Source organism: Notolabrus celidotus, chromosome 16 (genome assembly GCF_009762535.1).
Source record: "Notolabrus celidotus isolate fNotCel1 chromosome 16, fNotCel1.pri, whole genome shotgun sequence".
In the NCBI taxonomy this organism is placed as follows: Eukaryota; Metazoa; Chordata; class Actinopteri; order Labriformes; family Labridae; genus Notolabrus; species Notolabrus celidotus.
Window position 1 is genome coordinate 14,330,675 of NC_048287.1, and position 22,023 is coordinate 14,352,697.

Consider the following 22,023-nt stretch of genomic DNA (forward strand, 5'->3'; position numbering starts at 1 on the left):
GAAATAACCATGTTCAATAATACAGCTTGGACAGAATATTGCAGAAAGTGCAATAACAACTACTCTACTGAGTATGATAATGAGTTTTTAAGAAGGATATGATCTACTTGATTGCACGATCACCATGCATAGTTTATGAGCTCATGGTCCCCTGTGCGTTTATACTTATAAGGCCCCTCTCTTAATACTAAGACGTTATGCCTTTCCAGCAGTTGCTTTAGAAGTTTTCAGTGGTATTTATAGTTATGTCACCAAATCCACCCACAATGACACTATAGTATTAAAACTATTGAATGTTTAGGAGGAGCAGGAATCATGTAATTATGCTAACAGTTGAAACCTGTGTACAGTTTGCCAGTGGTTCAAATATTTTCCTAACTTGCAAAGTGATCAAAGTTGTTGAACTACTTTTTTTGCCACTTTTTAGGGAAGTGGATAGCAGAAAGTGCTAACAATTTGGGGCAATGAAAGAAAGAGTTAGTTATAAATTTGTTTTTAAATTTGTAAAACAAACAAAAGTTAAAATTACTTGAACTTAAGTTCTTATGAAAAGCCAAAAAGGCATCATTTTGTTTTGGACAGGTTAATATCTCAAGTTTTCCAGTAAGGTGGATTGACTCAGCTCACCTTAAAATTGTGTTCAGCAGCTGCATTTAGTGCTTTTAAAAAAAAATTGTGCATGATAAAAAAAAAACACCACCAACTAATTAGGTTAATTTGCAACAGGTTTGTAGCATGACTGGGTTTAAAAAAGGAATTCCAGAGGGGCTGAGTCTCTCAGAAGTAAAGATTGGGAGAGGTTTATCACTCTGTGAGAGACTGCATTAGAAAATAGTTCAACAATTTCAGATCAATGTTCATGAGCATAAAACTGCAAATAATTTGCAAAGGTTAGCTAACAAGTTTAACAAATAGGCAAAGTGTTTGCTCTCTCATGGGAGTTGTAACTTGTCAGTGATGTCAGTTCCTTCTGCAGTGTCTCCGCAGGTCCCAGCCGCCTCCGTCTGGAGTTTTAGAGGAGATGTAGTTGTGCTGTGAGGCTTTGCAACCATTGTGAACGGACACCGGTCATTTCACACCCTCACACTTGACCCTTGGCTTAATTACTGCGTTTGTAAGCTTCTTTTTTGTGTATGTTTTATGTTATCACAACTGCTATGGCATAATCTCGAGAGACGATGTCAAAAAAACATTCCATTCAAGTAATTATTTCTGCCTCCAAAATTAGATTTAAAGTAAATTTGTGTCTACATGACGAATGAATCAGTTGTTTTGTGTTAAGGTTCCCTTTTCTTGATCATGTTTAGTAGATATATTCAACACCTTGACACTGACCTTTGAAATTCGATATTCCATTATATTGAGGTCCATTTGGTTGGAATAAGTAGTGTATTTGTCTATCAGGCTTCTTCTTGTCCCAATAGTATTACATATATCTTTAATCTCTAGATGAATGTACTTTTCTACAGCATTTCTGAACTGATGCACAATGCAAAGTGGTTCATTGGGTTCACTTTGTGTGCTTGAAAGCTTTATTCAAAAAACGTTGCTTATTGTCTTGCAGGTATTCTTCCTAGGAGGGCTGATCCCACTGAGTAGAAAGGGTTTTTTGAAAAGGTAGGATCTCACCTATGTATTTTTTTCTCTTCTCTTTTGTGTGTGCTTCTTTTTATAAAAGAAGCTTCTCTGTTGTCATTCGATATATGTGTTTCCTTTTTCTTATCAAATTCTAAAGCTCAGCGTGCATCCTTGTTTCTGTATCTGTTTTTCTCTTTACAGTATTCGAGTGTCAAGAAGGATGACAAGTGCTTCATGTCGCCACAAGACTGTGTAAGTTTGTATCTTTCCATGCCCACACACACCGCTACCGTAAGGCCACAAACTCTCTGGCAGAAGTGCTTTATCAGACATAAAAGTTTTAGAGTATTGAACTTTGTCTTTTGATATTTGCTGTTTCACAAAAATGAAGAAGCTGGTACGCTTAGAATTCAAGACAGGATAGGACAGCCTATTGTCCTTGGTTCCACACAAGCGGCAACCTCCGGTCTTAAAATATGAAGCCAATGTGGAAGTGTTAAAAACTGCAGTTCATGGAGCATCCGCTTGAGGCTGGCTGCAGAAACACTGGAAGCCACATACACAAGTTTTGCCTTAATAAGGGCATGACTGACTTGACTGACAGGTGGCACCCTGTGGCTGTTAGCAAAGAGGCTAACCTCAAATCCACGTCTTTGTCTCATAGTAGATCGACCAAAGTTGGGTTGAGCCAGCAACCGCTGACGATAGGCTTCAACACTCTGCTTCAGAAACAAACAAATGACATCATGGAGACTACTTCCATTTATTATACAGTCTATTGCTGCACAGCAACGCTTCTTAATGAGTAAAACATTTAACTGTTAAAAGAGAGCAGGATGAGATTTTTAGTCGAGTAACACTCATTACACATTTGCAGGACAAAATCAGTAAAGACTGCTTTGTCCACAGGGGGCGCCAAAATTACACAAACCAAAAATTCCCCACAGGAGCTTTAAATTCAAGATTCAAGTCACTTTGAAGGGAACTAGCACCTCTGATTCGCAGGTCAAGTCCCTTTAGATTAGATGCTGTTCCCTGCCATTTTTGCTGCAGTTTATAGGGTACCATAGATGTAACATCGGTGAACATTGGTAACATCATTGTTGTTGCTTTAGACAAAATGTCAAACCATAACTATGAGATAAAGCACATACATAAGGCCATATAGGATGTAGAGAATTTTCATACTAGGATGTTTTATCTGGGTGTTAAGGAGCAATCAATACACATGTATGAAGCATGTTCAGAATGTGCACCTTAGTTGAGGATGCAGTTTGCAAATCTGGGCTTAATCACACTATATATAACTGTGTGTATGGGTGTATTAGTTCATTTTTCTTTGCCGTCAAACAGCTTCATGGGAAAAGCTTATTTTTTTATTTAAAAAAGGGCAGACAATTGAATCCTTTCTGTGTTTGAAAATAGTCATTAAGAGGTCATTGTTAGACCATCAAATCTTGTGAGGAAGGCAAAATTATGCCCAACACCTTCAAGTTTTGGTTCATGCTTTAGCTGTTGTCTCAGACTCTGGAAGTGACCATTGTGTAAGCTACACCTTGTAGTATTGGAGTGTTTATTTCTGGCCTTTGGTCTCAGCAAATATATGGATATGGAGAGACAAACACTCGGAGAAACAACAATCCTTCTTTGTATTTCAATCATTGAAATTAAAAATCTTATTTCCATCAAATTTGGATTTGGAGTCTGAATCATGACACTGCAATGCATTAGAAAATACTTTCATCTTGGAGGATGTACTCACTGAACAACTACCATTGTATATGGAGGAACGTGTCAGTCATAGATTAGGGAAATATAAAGCTACAATTTTTTTGCAAAATAATAAAAGCAGCACAGTGTCTCATGAGGATCAACATCATTGCTGTTTGAAAATGTTTCTGGCAGAAGTTGCTTATCTGACTGTGAAATTGCTGTGGTGGGTCTCTCTTTCAAATTAGTCTCCTCTCATTAATATCAAGCCAACTGCAAAGTAGCAAGCTTATGAAAGACTCTTATTAAAGCCATCAGTACATGTATTATGTATCCCTTTGATCCTGTGGGACTCCCTTTCTAGTGTTATTTTGCATTTTGTAAACAAACCTCTGACTGAATCCTTTGGTGAGAAAGAAAATCACAGAGGGATTTTCATATTTGAATTCTACTGCAAAGAGACATCAAACCACCAAAGGTCTCTTTCAGGTGTTTCCTTCTTTGTAGATATACCCCCAATTTCACACTTACTCCTCCCTCCATCCCCATCACCCCTGTTTTTTTTACATTAATATGTATGTATTTAATGATACATAATGATGGGTAATAAAATGTTAGGGTAAGTCAAAAAAAGAAAAAAAAAAATACATCGCCATGGTAACCACCTGGGCTTCTACAAAGACCAAAGTGCACATGGCTGCGTAGTTTCGTGTTATTACATCTGCTTTAAGGTGCATGAGTGTGTGAGTGAGTGAGTGAGTGTGTGTGTGTGTGTGTAGAATGGTGAGATGGAGTAGTGGGGGTTTTGGAATTGGAAAAGAGAGAGCAATGCGCTTGCACATACACACACACACACACACACTCACGAAAAAACACACACATGCACTGTAATTGCCCATGCTATTCAGGAGCACTCGGTTGCATTGTGCGGCTTTGGAGCAGGATAAATGGTGGCCGTGGCATCAGGGTAAATCTATTAGGAACCCATGGCCCAGGCTTTGTATCTAAACCTCATTTTGGTTCTGTGGAGAGGAATGGAAATGATACAGGGGCAAAAACTGGGGGGGAAACTCTGTTTAGACCTGAGTTTGGATGTTATTCAATTTTTTTTTTCTACAGTTGACATCAAAACGGCCTTATGATGCTCATACTTTGTGATGTGTTATTTTCCTCCTGAACCTTTATACAGAAATGATTTGATGAGACAAAGACTCCAGATGATTATTCTGCAGACCTGCGTCTGCTGAACACAAACAAATGAATGCAGAAAAATAGAGATGTGCCACCGCCAGCGCTGGCTTGAAACTCGAATGCATTGTTTTTCAAGCGCGTATCAGTGCGAACCTTATGAAAAGAACATCAAGCAAGACAAAACAAACCACTTTAGAGGCTGGTTTTTTTTCCAACCAGCTCGAACAATCTCATGCAAATCTGTTTGAGAACAATAAGTTTCAGTTTGTATATGAGTGTAGTATATTTGAAGCTTGTGCGAATGCTGCTGTTTTTGCCAGGTAGGACTCCATTTCAACAAGATGAGACAGGGGTAATAGATTTAGCAGGGGGTCGGATGGCAGGCGGCGTGCTCGCTTACTTTTTCTGTCAGAGTGTATCTGTGTGAGAGAAATTTCACTTCCATGCCAGTCTGTGTGTGTGTGTGTGTGTGTGTGTGTGTGTGTGTGTGTGTGTGTGTGTGTGTGTGTGTGTGTGTGTGTGTGTTTGTGTGTGTGTGTGTGTGTGTGTGGGGATGTAAACAGGGAAAATGCATTTGTCTGCCTCCCCCTCTGTGACTGTGTAAATCAGGGGATATAGTGACAGTCGTAACAATCTGTTATGTGGAAATCACTTTTCTGCCTCTTATTCTCGCTGCTCTCAGTGAGACAGAGAGGCAGATAGATGGATACAAAGAGAGAGAGAAAGAAAGAGAGACTTTGGAGGGTGTATATGTCTCAATTTCCAGGAATCAAATGTTGTGTGTATGTTTGCTCTGACATGCAGAACTACTAGATGGTTTGAAGGTGATTCTCTTTCCCTCGACTTCTTTATGTCTTCTCTTTTTTCACGTTTCACTTTCTTTACATCCCCCTGCTCTAATCATCACTTTCTTTACTCTCTCTCATGAACCATAATGCACTCTGGGCTCCCTCCATGTGGCTCTTTACAACTCCCCAGTACATTTCTACCTCTAGTCCTCCTTCCCTCAGATATTTTTATAGAAGCATCTTTTCAAGTGTGAAAAAAATCCCACTTCCCCCCATAGCCTCTTAAAAAAAAGAGAGAAAGAAAAACTTTGTTAAGAGAGCGTGCTGGGAAAATAGCAGTCTGCCAGCTGTTGTGGGCATTCTGGACTTGGACTGGTGGGTGTCCACACTGAGAAACCGAACAGACACTGGCAGCTAGCACTCACCTGGGTGTGTGTGTGTGTGTCTGTGCAAGCATGCTGTAAATGGGTGGAAGGCTGTCAGTAACAGTGCCAAGATGCCAGGGACAGGGGATTATTGAAGCCCCTCTAGGCCCCTCTCTCCCACTACTATCAACCAAGGAGAGCTGTCTCTCTATCAGCCGAGGCCTAACCAACACCGTGCATTTATGATACTTGTAAACAATGTTTCCAAGCCCGGTTTCCGGTTCAGGGGAGTGTATTTAGACGCCTGCTGAGAGAAGACAGATATAAAAGCCGGGTGACGAAGATAAGATAAAAAAACAAACAGAAATATATGGATATAGGGTGGAGTTTTAACGCCAGACTGACGTATCACAGACAGTTTAAATTGCTTTGTATTGGCATCCTAGCAAAAACATCATTCAGCTGTCATCTGCGGAAGCACATGCCAGAATCAAGTCCTTGTTTATGTCTTCTGTGTTACATCTCTCGTCTGATACATGTCACGGATATGTCTGCGCCTGTTTAAAGATTTAACAGAATCTCGCAGAGTGAAGTGAGCGCACTGTAAGCTGAAGAGCTGCCATGCAACAGACACACATTAGCCCGTCTCCAGAGTTCATCCTAGGCTGTGTACATGTAGCGGACAGCCCTGGACACATGCCATAACAGTTGATGGTTGGGAGATGCTGTTGGTTGATTTGATTATTGAGTCTACATAGCAAAAATGGCTTCCCCTCTTCTCTGGGTAATCATTTCGCAGCCGTCATGGCGCTGCTAATCAACCATCATAAGCTTCATCCCTGGCTACAGAGCTGTATGCGAGCACAGGGAATGTTTCTCGTGTGTGTGTTATGGAGATGCCCCCTGGATCTTGTCTGGATTCTAAACTGTCGTCCAATCCCTTCGTCATCAACAGCCCTCTCAGTTACACTAATATGCTGATTATCCACGTCTGGGAAAACACAGGCCGGACAAGCAGCGTGCATGTAAATTGATGCGTGTGAAAAAGAAGAAATCCGACTTTTTCCTTCAGCTCTGTGTGAGAACACTACTGCTTTCTCTCTCTGAGTCTTTGCACTGCTTTAACTCCTTCATTCAATTCTCGGAAGTATAATTTCACAGTGTACTGTACATCTGTCACAAAAGAATGATCATTATTGGAGAGTTTGATAATATTCCATCAGCGCTAGTGGCGATGGTATTGGCTTTGTTTTTAACAGTGGATCCACGGTAGCAGCAGTGTGCTTTTGTGCCGCTTTCCAACTCCTTCCAATCAGCAGGGGCATTTTTTTTTAGAGGTAGCTCCTTGGTTAATAAAACAATTTGTCTCTCCTTTGAAACAACGACAGCTCATTTGATGTGCCGCTGAGGAGAACTGTATGCTTACTTAATCCCTCTCAATATTTCTCTTACTTCCTTTTTTTACTCCCTGCAACACACAAATCTTTTCTTCAGTGGAAGTATATTTCTGCTAAAGTAAAGGTATGTATTTCTGAGCTTCCTTCTCTACCACAACCAAGTATCAATCTGAGACTTTTTCCATGCAAGGATGAAGGGAAGAGCATTTTTGCAGACTACATTCAAAAGACTTCAAAGCCAGTAATCTAAACATGCATTCACACTTTTATCAGATATCTCTAGCATGCACCACATATAAGAATATTTTCCTGGTGTTACTTTGATAACCAGTGCTTTTGCAAATGCACAGCTATCCTTCCATTTGTTTGACTCACCTCTGCAGTATTTTTCTGCTCTTAAATACATATAAGGATACATATCGATACCCACATGCAAACCTCTAACAACACAAGTCCAAACAAACACCTCTAAATTTCAACAGTGGCATAATTAATTACAGAAAACAGCTAAATGTAATCATTGTACCCCTCCTCCCTCGGTCGCCATGCTCTTGCTTTGTAAATTGAAATAGGTTTAATAGATGGATGCTCAGGGATGTCTCATTAGCACTGACCCCTCCTGTAATTATCAGAGCCATTTGTGTAATTCATAATGGACCTGTGGCAACACTGAACCAGAGACTGAATAAAGGCTATAGACTGCGTGGTCCAGTTCCACACTGTAGAGCTCTCCCAGGGGGGGCTCTCAGCAATGCTCATACAATGCTGATGTTTATGTTTTTGATGCATTTGTGTACCAGAAAAATGTTTGGACAATAACATACTTGTAAAAAGAGTAAGTGGTGTAATGACAGAGCTAATCAGCTTTGTATATGTTCAACTCATAACTTGTGTTTCACTCAATTCCCATCATTTGAATTATTTTCCACCTTGGCCTCCGTTCACCTGAAATGGCATATTGTATTACGGTTATATTGAATAAAATTATGTTTCCTCAACTGACTTCCAACTCCCTGCTCGCCTGTCTACTTGTTTAAAATGGCACACTTGAATATAAAACTTCATATTTGATTTTTTTTTCTGCTGGTGTAAAACTGGCCCTCCTTCAACCAGCTGCCAGCTAAGACCGGGAACACACACTGAGCTTTTTAAAAATGTTTTATTTTCTTACTGTCACACTCGATGAGTTTATGACATTACATATGGAATAACAGACTCCTGGATAAAAGGCTGCTTGAGTTACGCCTTGTGCAGATTGATAGGTTGTCTGAGTGTGCTGGTTTGCCACTGTGCTGCAGTTATTACAACAGAGTTTATAGTTTAATCCAGTGTTAAAAGAGCTTGTTTTTAATTCAATATTTAATTTCATTAGAGTAACTTTATTATGAATTATGTGACTCAATGAAATGAAAGACTCTGTGTCTCACATGTGTAGCTGATGAAGTATTTATACAGAGGAGTTGAAACATGAACACCACATTAATAAATTAGCTTTAATGACACTGTTAAACAGTTTGTTCAGCTATTCACTTTCTTTCCTCTTTCTCTGCTCTTCTCCCCCCCCCCTCAGGTTGATCTCCTTTCACGAGTTAAAGCGTTCCAGTCACTTCTGTATGCCCCAAACTCTCCCTCTTCATGGTTGCCCTCCTGCTCTTTGATAGAGCGGACAACAAAGTGACCACTTTTGGTGAGTAATCCTTCCACTGATTTACATGCTAGAGAAAGTAATACTGTAGCCAGGTTAGCATGCATGTACTTTGCTTCTTGCTGAACCATTAGCATGTATACAGAGGGTAGGTGCTGTAAAGTGCTTTACAGGAAACCTGGAATTATGTAGCGCTTGCAGAAAAGTACATACCTTAGAATACCATGGTAGCTTATGTAACATAAAGACATTTTATGCTCACTTTCAAATATGTGTTGTTTTTTTGTCTTGTCTTCGATGCATTTTTACTGATCTTACATATATTTTTAAGCCAGTCCCTTTAAATGTATTTAATCGTTTAAACAAAAGCTGCCCACTTAATTTATGTTATTTTACTTTATGTGTAGGTTGTGAAGATTTTTACACATTAATTACCCTGATGTTATTATGTAACTTTGCATAAAAGTTCAAGTCCTAGCTCTGCTTTTTTCTATGCATTTGACATTTAAGCAGACTTATTCAGCTGGTCCTAACAGGGAGCATGTTCCTCTTAAATGCACCACTAAAGAAGTTTCCATACAAACTCCTCTTTTATTTATGTGACGCTCTGACCTCCGCTCACAAACAAAAATACTGCACAAAGACGATAAGGTTAGATTGGAGGTGGAGAGCAATGTTGGCGACTAAAAGATGGAGATGAAGATTTTACAGGGGGGTGGGTAGGTCTGTGTGTGTGTGTGTGTGTGTGTGTGTGTGTGTGTGTGTGTGTGTGTGTGTGTGTGTGTGTGTGTGTGTGTGTATGTCTGTATGTGTGTATGTGTGTTTGCACATGATTGGCAGCATTACCCTGATACCTGGAAGCTCCGGGGTGAAAAGGGAAGACATTTGGACTCGTTGCTTATTTCACATTTGCCTAATTGATTTAAACAAGTCTAATGCCAGCCTTCTGTAGGTGTGCGAGGCGTTAGCACATTAGGCTTGATTTGAAATGCAGCGCACACATCCCGCTCGCAAACAGGGAAGAGTAAGTGAATTTCATTTTAATTGTTGCTGTCGACAGGGTGCAAGATCATTGCGACTGATTATATATGCACATATGTAAATTTTCGTATTTAAAAGGATCAATTAGAGTGACGTTGTCTTGGTGGCAATTAAAAGGTCTGCTGTTTTTCTGCTTCTCCCAAAGGTTAATGAATCACCCAATGCCTGAGAGTTATGAGACTGGCGTACAAGTGGAAAATTGCATGAAAAACATAACTCACATCATGCCATGCACAAACACTGACGGTGGTGTCTGCCACTTGCAACGGGCAAATGTTTCACCAAAAGCAAATAACTTGTGACTCAGATTATAGACTTGTCAAAGTAGCTTTATTGTGATGCATTACAGAATTCTCCCTTTTCTCCCCTGCTCCCTTTTTCTCTTCACCGGTCATTAGATTAAAGACCAGGGCTCAAAATAAAGAGCCTGCTTCTTTATTACCTTTTTAAAACATTAATAGCTGCAGCTCATGTTGCATTAAAGGCCCGTTTGTTTTCACATGCAGTAAACTTCATGCACTCTGATTTCTTTTTATTTCATCTTTCAATAAATCCATTTTTTATTTGATAATAAGCGGAGTAATTTCTGTTGAGCACAGGCGGCGCAGTGCTCTGAGTTTTTAGCACTTAAAAAATAAATGCCTAATTTGTTGGAATGTCGAGTTCATAAAAATTGCAGCATAAAATGTCGTTGTGCGTCAGCCAAAAAGACAAAAAAAAGAAAGAAGTAAAGAGGACTGAGTGTTGACAGGTCTATAAAAGCTGATAATATAAACGGCAGGCACTGCGGCGGCCTCTCCTTTAAAGAGTTAAAGGCTGTATATTTATTGCCTCATTAAAGTGTAGAAAAACAATGCACAAGCTGTCTTCCCTCAGAAGGTAATGCTGAAGTAAACATCACCTTTCTCTCCCTCCCTTTCTGTCTTTATAAAAAAAATTGCTTTTTCCTCCTTTCCTTTCTGCACTCGTTCAGCGCGGCTTGTTTGGTAATAAGAAACAGGTCGCTCTATTGGTTTGTTTTTGTTTCTTTAGTAAGGCTGTAATTTAGGACTCATGTTCAGTGTCTCTCCACTCCACTGGCTGCAGAGGCTTAGAGGGTTCAGGCAGGGGAACGCCACTGAGAAGAAAAGGCTTTTCCCTCTGAATACAGAGCCTGCAGAGCTCAAACACACTCTGCCATGTGTCATTCAAGACTGATTTAGAGTTGAGGAACTTAAGTCTCAATCAGAGCAGAATTGTGTTCTGCAGATTGACGTTGACGTTTTGTCACAAACAGTCACAGACGTTTTCTTTTCTACCCAAAATTTAAATAATTACTAATGTTAACCACAAGATAGGAAACACATGCTGTTTGTTAAGACCTGACTCACAAGACTTTGTGCCAACAGACTTTATATCTTTATTAAAAGATGGCAGAAGTATTTGATAATTACTTGTTGAGAAAAAAGGGTGAACCAAAACCACAATATGGAGAGGATTTTAACAGTGGTGATGGCTTTTTATTGTGGTAGTGTGAATATAGACTCATTAGCCTTGAGTCGAAGCGCGGTGTAATCTGTAAAACCATAACACATTGATTATTCTAACATTGTAAATGATTTAAAGAAAAATGATGTAGCCGAAGCATCATTGCTCATCAATGTCTGTTAAAATTGTTTAGAAAACAAATGTCAGTAGTTGATTTAAAGTAAGGGATAATGTGTAGTGAACGGTGGTTGTTTAAATTCAAACATCGTCAGGGTAGGAGGACCCTGACATGAAGCAGAGGGGCCTTGTTTCACAGCCTGACACGGAAACTAACGTTTTTGCCACAGTGTCAACAGGCAGGGGTGAAATGTGCTGACTTCCTTTACGTGGATTAAATGGATGTGATGGGTGATCAAGTTTTCCCCTACATTACCTCGCTATTGAGAATGAATTACTGTTGTGCAATTTTGACCAATCAGAAACAAGTATTTTACACAGCCGGGTAATAAGTAAGAATGTCAGGTAATGAAATAGTTCACTTATAATTTTTTTCTCATTTATATTTCTATTCCCCCAAATTATAATTCATCACACATTTATTTGACATCCATGGCTGTTTTGCCAATCACAGTTCAAAACACAAAACTTATACCCAGTTTGATAAGATTGCTGTTGAAACAATACATGTATCCGCTGCTTACATAAAACTTAAGTGAATCTGACTGAGTGAGACAGAGGTTTGAGTTCTCAGGTAGGTTTGAAATCCTTGTAAGAATAGTGGTTGGACCTCTTAGAGAAATAGAACTAGTGTTACTGACAAGTTTACTTAAAAAGAGGAGTCTAAAGAACATGTCTTGGGTCTAAGCAGGAGTGTTGTCTGCATTCAGCAATTCAGGAGAAAAAGCACAAAATAACCCTTGAGCAGGTCTGAGTGTGAACGCTGTCAGTCTTTCAGGGCAGTTATCCACTCTGATGGCATATATTTAACTTCATAACACTAAACTTTGCGTGTCTTATGATATTCTAACTTCTGTTTTTGCTAATTTTAATTTAGCTGTGCCAGAGTTAATTTACAAGTGTAGGCCCTGAATAGGAGACAGAGAAGAGGCCTCTGTTAAAAACAAATTGTACACTATAGAAAAACAACTGCACAACAATTCATAACCCTTATACAACATCATAAAACCTAAAGTATGAAGCTATCCTAAAGTATCCTCTGTCTAGATGTTTGAATGTTGTGTGTGAAGCACTTCAGTTTGCTGTTTTGTGCTATGTACATATACTTTCCTTGCTTTTCCTCGCCTAACGATGCATACAATCTAATGAGACAATAAAAAGCAGTTATATTTTTATGACTTGTTGCTTTTAATACTTTACAAGTCAAGATTCCGATTACAGGACTTTTGGCTTTAACTCAGTAAAACATTTCACTGCTAAATTCTTATATTGAGTTGCTAAATCTTGTTATTAAGCTGTCAAGAGCAACTTGTCATCATTCTGTCACAGTTCTAAGCAGCTTGTGTCTCATGTCTGTGTTGCAGAGGATGTGAAGCCGGTCTTCAGCCACACCACTGTATGTCCACCAGCACACCCCTGTGAGTTAATACGGCTTCACTTTGGCACGTAGAGAGACAAGAAGATCAGCTTCCGAGAGTTCACACAGTTTCTCTTGTGAAGTTCTCCTTGCATCTTTTCCCCTCACTCCTCTTTTCTCTCTGTTTCTTTTTTTCCTTTTTGTCCACCTTTCTCCCATCATCCAGTGACCGTCAGTAATAGTCAATAAATCTTTATAAACCCATTCATGTGCTTGCACACGCTGCCCTATCCCCACATGTTGTTTACAAGCTGCTCATACAATCCTGTCATGTAACTTTATAGGCAGATAACTCTGCCCAGACAAACATGCCTGCTCACAGACACACTCCTTTCCCTCTCAAACACACCCCGCCATATTGACCAGATTAGTCATTAATGAAACACTGAGGTTTATACGCTGTATATCTGGTACATTGTCTGCATTTGTTCTCCATTAGCAGCTAGCATTACTTGGCTTCACCTACACCGAAGCAGGTAGAGACGCAGTTCTACTGCCATAAATAGTATAGCTGGAATATTCTTGGTGTATTTGTGGTGTGTGAGCCATTTTCCAATATGATGTCTAGACTTAACTCAGGCCTGAGCAGAGAGAGGTGGTGGTGTAAGGGGTAGAGGGGGGAGAGAGAGAGAGGCAGCCTGCGCTGTGCCAAGTTTGCATCCACACTCACCATGTATCTGAATGAGCTTTTTATATTACACTTAACTTAGACCAGATGGCCTACACACAGTGGGCAGCAGTGCATGGATATTAGGACATTGTTATAAGTACGTGATTCCTTGTGTGTGCATGTGTTTGAACATGCGGTGTGTGTGCGGTGTGTGTCTGTGTGATTCTGTCTGTATCTTATCTGCTTTATCATACGTGTTAGCTGAAGCGTGCAAGCTTTGCATCTGTGTTCAGGTCTATGTTTGTGTATGTGTGTGTTTTTGTGTGCGAGTCTGTGGCGATGTGGCGAGTGGACGCTGCACTTTTGCATTGTCAGCGTGCCCAGTTCTCTCCCAGTCCGTCACTCAGTGGTTTCCAGCTCCTCACAGCAGCCGGCCAGCAGCCAGACACACTCATTGCTCAATATGAAATTCACATTTCCTGCTCATGCTCGCTGTTTTTGATCATTCCTCATAGCTTTTCATTCATGCCCTAATAAATGACAGGAGCGAGGGAACGTAACGTTATTGTAGGATGCCTCTCTGTGTAGGTAAGAGTAAGGGATGTACAACAGAGAGTCTATTCAAAGTATTGCACATGCTTTTCTGCATTTAATCTCTTATCACTTGCCTCACGTCCACTGATACTAATACAGGAATACTATAAATATTTTATCTTGAGTCTTTTAATACTTTCTTGGTTGTCATATTAAATCAGTACCACAATCAAAGTACTTAAATACAAGCCAAATCCAGGTATTGGCAGCTGCTGCAGTAATTAATGACAGGGCAATTATTGAAGACACAACATTTCCTAAATCAGATATTGAAATTGTACAATTACTACACACTTTCTGATTGCACTACTAACCAATGCTATGGTGATTTATTAACAGACAAAGCATTTGTAAATGTCCCTCAGAAGAAAATGACGCTTCAGAGTATTTAAAAGTTTTCACAGAGTTGTGAAAACCACCTCACACCCTCACACACCATATTCTAAATATTTTTCGGTTGTTTTTATAATTCTCTCCCTCTCTCACTCTCTGCCTCCCTCCCACCCAGGAATGTTCCCATCCTTTATTTCCTCCTCTTCCTGCCGTACATGCATGTGTTTATTGTGTTTTTCTTTCTGCCATTGTAACCACGCCGCTGCCAGATGCTCACAAGATGGGATTATCGGGGAAAACGTTTGCACCGCATATTTCTCACAAGGGCTCTCTCTGGCCAATTACTGTCTTGATGGAAGCCAGAGATTCTCACCAATTACATGCATTTTTCCCCGTCTCACGCGTGGACGCCGGCCAAAGCTCAGCTCGCACTGTCAGCGTGGTGTTGTCTCTGGCAGAGGCATTACTGATGTCCAGAGAAGTGGCACATAAATTATAAATCCTGGTGAGTTAAGGGCTTGGATTACTGGGAGGGGGACACTACATTTACCAATTTTTTCATAGCACCCAAAAAAGGGAAGTTTTGGCATTTCTAAGATTTTGAAAGTCACAACTTTGTGTTTGACTCTCTAAAAATCTGTAGCAGACCTGAAAATCTCTGCGTAGAAGGCTGATATTTATTTTTCACGTTTTGAGGAGATTGAGAGAAAGAATCACAACCTTTGAAAACAAACAGAGGTGGCTTGTCATGTTTTTTTTATTCCCTTCCAAGGACATTTGCAGCGACAGCAAATGCCTCAGCAAACTCTTTTTTTGGCTGTCCTTATGTCTCCAACTTTCCTCACTCCTCTCTCAAATAAAAACCATGTCCCTGCATTGCTCATGCAGTTGCAATGAGTTAAGATTTTAAGAGGCTGAGACTATAAAGTGCTCTATCCGCTGGACCACAGTTGTTTTGTTGCTTTGTGTGGTTGCTCTTTGTGGTTTTCCAGATGCTCCACTTGTCCAGAGAAACAGGATCTAATTTTTTTCCTTAATTTACAGATGGACACAAACACACACACACACACACACACAGATAAATCTAACCTTTCTGTTTTGCACACGCACAAGGTCTTGCATGCAAAACGCATCTTCTTCAACTTTGACTTTAAATATTCATCTCTACCCCTCCTTCTCGTTTCTCCCAGTTTATTTCACACCCAAGTGTTTTGACCTACTCGAAACCGACCGGAGAAGTGAGTCACGACACCGAGAATGCTGACACCAAAATATCTCACCTTATTTACTTTGAGAGTGTTTACGTGTGTCAATCTCTCCTTGTTTCCTTGCCTTTTTCCTTTCACTTGTACACTCTGCTGAGCCCCTGCTGTGCTCATAGGTGATACTGACACACGACTGCTACATTTGCTGTTTTTGCAAATCTGGCTCTTTTGTTGCAATGTCTATTCTTACTCCCCTCTGGTCTCCACTCAGCTTTGTGTAAATGTCACTCTTCCCCAGTCGTTTCTCTCGGGTGCCGCAAATTTAGAGTTCGATCAGTTATGCTGTCAGTGAAATATCACTCAAATTCAGCACAACAATAAGTCATAGCCTCATAGGGTTTTGTGTTGTGGTAATACCACTTTTTTGAGTTCCATTTATAACAATAACATCTGAAGCAATCAATTGAGTAATGCGCGCATGTTCAAGATTTAATCAGCACATTTTGTGTGTCGTGTGTGTCTTGAAAAATAATGTCTATTCTTTTTGGACAAAATAATAATAGTTTACTTCGAACAAACTTATTTACTTGTTGCACTGAAACTTCTAGATGTTGTGTGCTGTAAGAAAAAATATTTATTTCCCCAACATGCCTGTGAATTAGGAATGTGATTTTGACACGTCTCTGTCTACGTGTTTCAATATAATCTTTTCCCATCAGCATCAGGACAATTATTGGATTTAGTGTGTTGTACATTAACTTAATTTTTATATTGAGGTATATTTTAAAATGAAGAAATCTTCAAGTATTATATTCAACCACATGCTTCTAGAGCTGTGACAAAGCTGGAAAAAAGCAAATGTTTTTAGCTTATTACTATTAAAAAAATACCATTAAATTTGTTATAGGCCACATTCAAATGACAAGTCTTGATAAATGTCTTATTTCAGGATAACACAAGCAAAAAATCACCTGAGTTGCTTGTTATGAGTAAAAAAGATCTGCCAATGGAGTACGAATTTTGCTGACGTTTCTTGAGTTAATTTAATTCAAGAAACTTGACAAGTACATTTGCTAGCAGGTCTCACTTTTTGCTCATGACATCTTAAATCAAGATGTTTATCTGGTCATGTCAGGTAAATGCAGATTATATTAAGCTTAATGTGATTTTTTTTTCACTAGAATTTAGCCAGGCAATTTCAAGTTTCTTCAGTGCCAAGTTATTTTCATTAGCATAAATCTGCTTTTTGCACTGTTTTGATACCAATAACTTGGTTCTAAAATTTCAGAACAAGATAGTAAATGTACCTTATAACGAATCATTGTGTAGCTTGTATTATTCAGACAGCTTGATTTATATAGCCTATATCATTACCTGAGGTTATTCACTTTGTATAACAGAACCAAAGCAAATGCAAAACACTTTCACTATCTAGACTCGGCAAAGAAAATGAAGTTAGTCCTCTCATATATCAGACTAATTGATTATTTTAATTGCTGCAAATATCACTTCCCCGTCAGTTTAATGGATGTTAGGTGAAGCTATATATTCATGCAGAAATTGAAAATGACAATCCTGAAAAAATTTGAATAGTCTCTTAGAGATCTGCTCTAAAGGACATACGCATGAAATGCTTCTTTAGGCTGAATCCAACTTGGAGTCTCATGAATAGACTTTCTTCAGCCCCATGATTTTTTTCAACCAAAAGGCCATGAAACCCTGCAGGAGGGTCAACAGCAAAACCTACTCACTGCTCACAAGCTGCATTCACACTGACTGTTCCTGGAATATATTTTGTTCTGATATTTGCATCTTTTGCTGTAACCAAGTGCCTTTGCGTTAGCTAGAGGAGGCATCAAGATTGCGGTGCGTTTACAGCCCCTCTCTGTAGACTTGTGGTTGCAGGTACCGATAATGGCTGCTAATTTCAAAGGCCTTGAGGGAACTGTCCCCACCGCAGCCTGCTGTTGTCCCTGCGGACCTTTGTGTGTGTACGTGTGCGCAGGAAGCGAGACAAAGTGAGCAGTTGGGTGATTTGCCATCTTGCGTGTGTGTTCATATATATGTGTGTATGTGTGTTTGTATGGTTCTCCCTCAAGTGGGTTTAATAGGGATTTGGGGAGGGTGTGAAAAGCCCAAGCGACGCCTCACAGTAGGCAAACGACTGTTGGGAGAACAGACGAGAGTGGAGCCTGGCTGAATGCCGGCTCCCCTGAAACGTAGAGGGGGGACCTTGCACCACAGGGCCCTTCAAAGCCAGCCCTGTGTTTTAATGCATATGTGTTAATACGAGCCGGTTTATGTGAATTTGTATTTATGAAGGCAGCTTAAAGAGGTGTACAACCTACATATGTGTACAATATTATGCATTTACTGCATGATCTAACACCTTAAGCCTCTCTATTTCTCTTTCTCTCTGTACTTTCTCCCACAGGGGATGAAGCTGGAACATGCACGGCAGGCTTTCATCCAGCAGGACCAAAACCACAGAGGCTCCATCTGAGCTCTGGACTTTAGGGACATTATGGTGACCGTCCGGCCGCACAGGCTCACACCCTTTGTGGAGGAATGCCCTGTGGCGGTGGGTTTTTACTGGCTCTGTGTCTTCCATTTGTTGTCTTGTGAAAGCCAAAGCACACCTGAGAGTTATGATAGTCTGTTTATTTAACTCATCTTTTAGCTGAGATTTATGTCCATGGTACAGGGGAGTATACATCTGTTTTAGTCATTTCTTTCAAATGTTTTTAAAGTACTACAACATAGATATACTTAATATGACAGGTAAGATGATCCACACATTGAAGCTCCAGCAGGAGTTTGCACGAAAGGCCTGTGCTTATTTGCTTCATGGCTATGTTTGCTACATATTCAGCCAGCTAACAGGGCTAGCAACCAAACATTATTCTTTCTGCCATAAGAAAGTCAAAGGCAATACGATTTTTTTCCACTCCTTCCTTCCCTGCGTTTTCTTTTTTCTCCCACACCCCCACAACCAAACACCGTGGCTTTCTCCTTCCCTCCAGCTGTCCATCTCTCTTTACTCCTTCTGTCACCTCTCATCCCTCCTCTTTCTCTCTCTTCTTCCCTTCACTTCCCTTCATTTTTCCCCTCCCTCTCTCTCAGCCACCCCTCTTCCCTCTCTCTTTCTCTCTCTCTCTCCCTCCCCCATGTCTCTGTCTCTCTCCCAACATGTCATTACGTCTAACCTCTCTGGCAGTGTCAAAGCCGAGCAGGCCAGCTGAATGGGGGGGAGATAGAGACAGAGATAGATGGAGACTGGAGCTTTACAGTCCATCATTTCTCTCCTTGTTTGTGTGTGAGCAGCTGTGCGCGTGTGCTCTATTTGTTTTGAACTCTGAGATGTTTGTCTTTTTTTGTGTCTTGTCTCTTTTTTTTGTGTGTCAGTGTTTGTGTTGAGTGTGAGTGTGTGTGTGTCCATGCCTTGCCCCATTTCATAAACACCCTGTAGACTCTGTCATTTTCTCCGCTGTGTTTACCTCACCGACCAGACATCTTGGTGTGCTGTTAGTAAACTCTCACACAAACACAAATGCAGTCACGCGCACACACACACCTATGAAAAACCCCATAAACACCACAGACACATTAAAGGAGGTATTATGTCCGAACACATACAGAGAAACAACAACCTTTAATTCACTCACCACACATTGTTAATGACGAGCGCCACTCTTTTCACTCAGATGCTTGTCTCCTTTCGCTTTCTGTGAGAGACTCTGTGTTAGATATGGTGGGAACATCCATGCCTATAGGCTCATATGTATGAACAAATACAAAAGTGTCTCTCTTTTAGGGCAGTTTCACCAAGGCCAGAGCTTCCAGCTCTGGGAACAAACAGGGTGAGCTACATCCAGCCTCAGTTCAGTGTGTCTGTAAAGCAAACAGTGCCATCTAGTGAAAGGCGTTGCCTCAACCCTCAAGTGAAGAACTGCAAAGCCTCCAGGCTCATCTGTTACTGTGGCCTTAGCTAGAACAGGAAAACACATACATGACATACACTCAAAGACAGGTTTTGTATGCTACTTCTTTAAGACTGTGAGAGCATGATAAAATAGTTTGTGTGCCATCTGGAATGTCCTCAAGAGCTCAGCGTCCTATTTTTAATCTGTTACCTTTTTTTCTATTTTCTGTTCTTTTACCACTTCCTCCACCTCATAAAGAAAGTTAATTAAAGTCCCCGAGAGTGTTGGTTATGTGATGGAAAAAAGTAGTGGTTGAAACAGGTTTATTTCTCCCTGTGGAGCGACAGGAAAGAGGAACCCTGATAATTAACCACCAGTGCTTATCTCAAGTTTTCTTCAAGTCGGATTTCCTAACATAAACATAACCTCAATATCAACATGCATCTCTAAAGCATTTAGCATTTATCCTATAATTGTGTATGCAGGTTGTTTTGTCATATGTTCACATGTTGTCACAGTCGGGCAAAAACTTTGTGTCCAAAACAACTGCTTTCCAGGAAGTTAAAAAATGCAGTTTTCCCCATAACTTAAGCTTTTTTTTAAAAATACTTACATAAGTTATATTTTAGTAAGCCTACTGGCAGACATAAAGGTTAACATTGATTAATGGAAAAATGATTAAATATGGTGATACAAGGTTTCTGCCTGACAATAACAAGATGTGTTTCCATCATCATGCAGGTTGCTGGTGGCAGCACATCTTACAACTCGCTTCTTAGAGCTTCATGGAGCTTCATGGAGCTCATCGGGAGGACCTACAGCACCCTGGGTGGCCACTGCTGGGATGTGGAGGTCACCAAAGGTAGACAAAATTTGAGACACAAACTTTTATAACACTGAAAAGACTCATGAGCAATATGCAGTTACGTTCCCTTCAATTTTTTTTATGCAAGAGACATACACAACACACTCACAAATCAAATGTATGCATACATTTTACAGTATATGCACAAACTGGTGCAGTCCCAATGATAATGTATTTACATCATTGTGTTGAAGGGACGATAGAAAATGGCTTTTGTTTGGTTTTCTAACTCTCTAGTGGCATTTAAATGGGCATGCTGGATCAGACCAAGCACACGTACTGCATACCCGCAATCCCTGATGGAGCCACATTTGTCCATTAGACATTCTGGCACTAATCTAGGGTTAGCTTTTTTGTTCTGGGAAGTTTTATAATAATGAAAATGAGATTTTTCAGTCTTGAAAAAAACGTTTAACATTGAAGAGAGCTTAATTTGTTAAAGTTGTGGCATATAGTGTCAGCCTGTCGCTCCTGTGCACATTGACTTTTCTGAAGCCTTTTCCGTCCAAGATGATGATAATCAGGTATCTTTATCTATTGATCCAAAACCCTTTTTTTCAGACATTTTCTCTCTGTCTCCAAAGGTTCTTTAAACCATCATCCATCTCATTTGCTTACTCTTCAGCCGTCTCTCATTCCTTTCCTCCTCAGAGCAGGAGGCCTCATTAGCTTTCCCTAACTTCCTTCTCCTGGTCTAGGTTTCTAAAAGAATCATTATGACCTCTCTCCACACTGCCCAGGGCCACTGCTATAGCCTTATGATGCTATCTGAAGCCTTATCAGGGGTGTGGACCGTAGCCGACCCAGACCAAGTGCCCATTCGCTCCCCAGGCTGTTCCCAGCATGGCTACACCGAGGCTGGGCTTGGCTTGGTCCATGGTGGCCTGTAGCCAGCCAGACCTCCGCGGCCACCACCTACCCACCCACCAACTCTCCACTCCCTGAGCCATTAAAACCTCCTCTGGGACTGCAAGTGCTCGGCTCTGTGTACTACTGGCTGGCCAACAAACACATACTGCACACACCCACATGTATCAAGTGTGTGCGTATTCTGTAACGCACTATTTGAAACATTTCTCACATACGCACAAGCATTCAGAAACATTAACACAGCCAAGCATGCACACATGCGTAATAATCCTGATTGATTCCGTATGTGCAACAAGGCCACTGTTTTGCCTTTGGGACGCCATTACAGTGCTTAACGCCTACACAAAAGAGAGCACACAGGCGTGTGTGAGCATGTGTGCTAGTACGTGCACAGGAGACTTATGCAGAACGCAGCTTTTATTGAGACAGCAGTGTACACCACAAAGCAAATCATGAGTGTGCATGTTTGCAAACAGGTACAAATCAGGTGGGTGTTGATAAAGTTGATCTGAAATATATATATATATATATATATTAAATGCATCTATGTAGATCTATGTGGACTGAATATTGTTGAGCTAACTCACTGACAACGGTCTTTTGACATGATCCCAGTTTTACCATGATTCCTTTTTTTATCCATAGTTTTTAGCCAAGGTAACAGTTTTGCTCTAGGGTTTGGCAGTGTCTGTTGGCTGGTCCCCTGCTCTGGCTCAGACTGAACAGCCTCAGTAAGGTTGAGGTAGGTTAGGTTAATGTATTTGTACCTGCAGGTAAATTAGTTTGACAGTGAGTGAGCCAGCCTCCTTTCCTTCACACACAAACACACACAAACACACACGCAGAC

The 22,023-nt window shown here is 40.5% G+C and overlaps 1 protein-coding gene across 1 annotated transcript in view; it reads left to right on the forward strand.

Annotated features, from left to right (window-relative positions):
- The first annotated feature begins 788 nt into the window (after nt 1-788).
- Nucleotides 789-22,023, forward strand: part of LOC117828319 (calcium-binding mitochondrial carrier protein Aralar2) — a 32,347-nt gene continuing 11,112 nt past the window's right edge. Inside the window, 10 exon segments of the mRNA XM_034705358.1 lie at nt 789-890; nt 977-1,114; nt 1,565-1,617; nt 1,780-1,830; nt 8,600-8,653; nt 8,656-8,716; nt 12,724-12,853; nt 16,313-16,322; nt 17,962-18,099; nt 20,183-20,303. Of these exon segments, the coding sequence (XP_034561249.1) occupies nt 1,813-1,830; nt 8,600-8,653; nt 8,656-8,716; nt 12,724-12,853; nt 16,313-16,322; nt 17,962-18,099; nt 20,183-20,303 (532 nt within the window). The 5' untranslated portion in view covers nt 789-890; nt 977-1,114; nt 1,565-1,617; nt 1,780-1,812.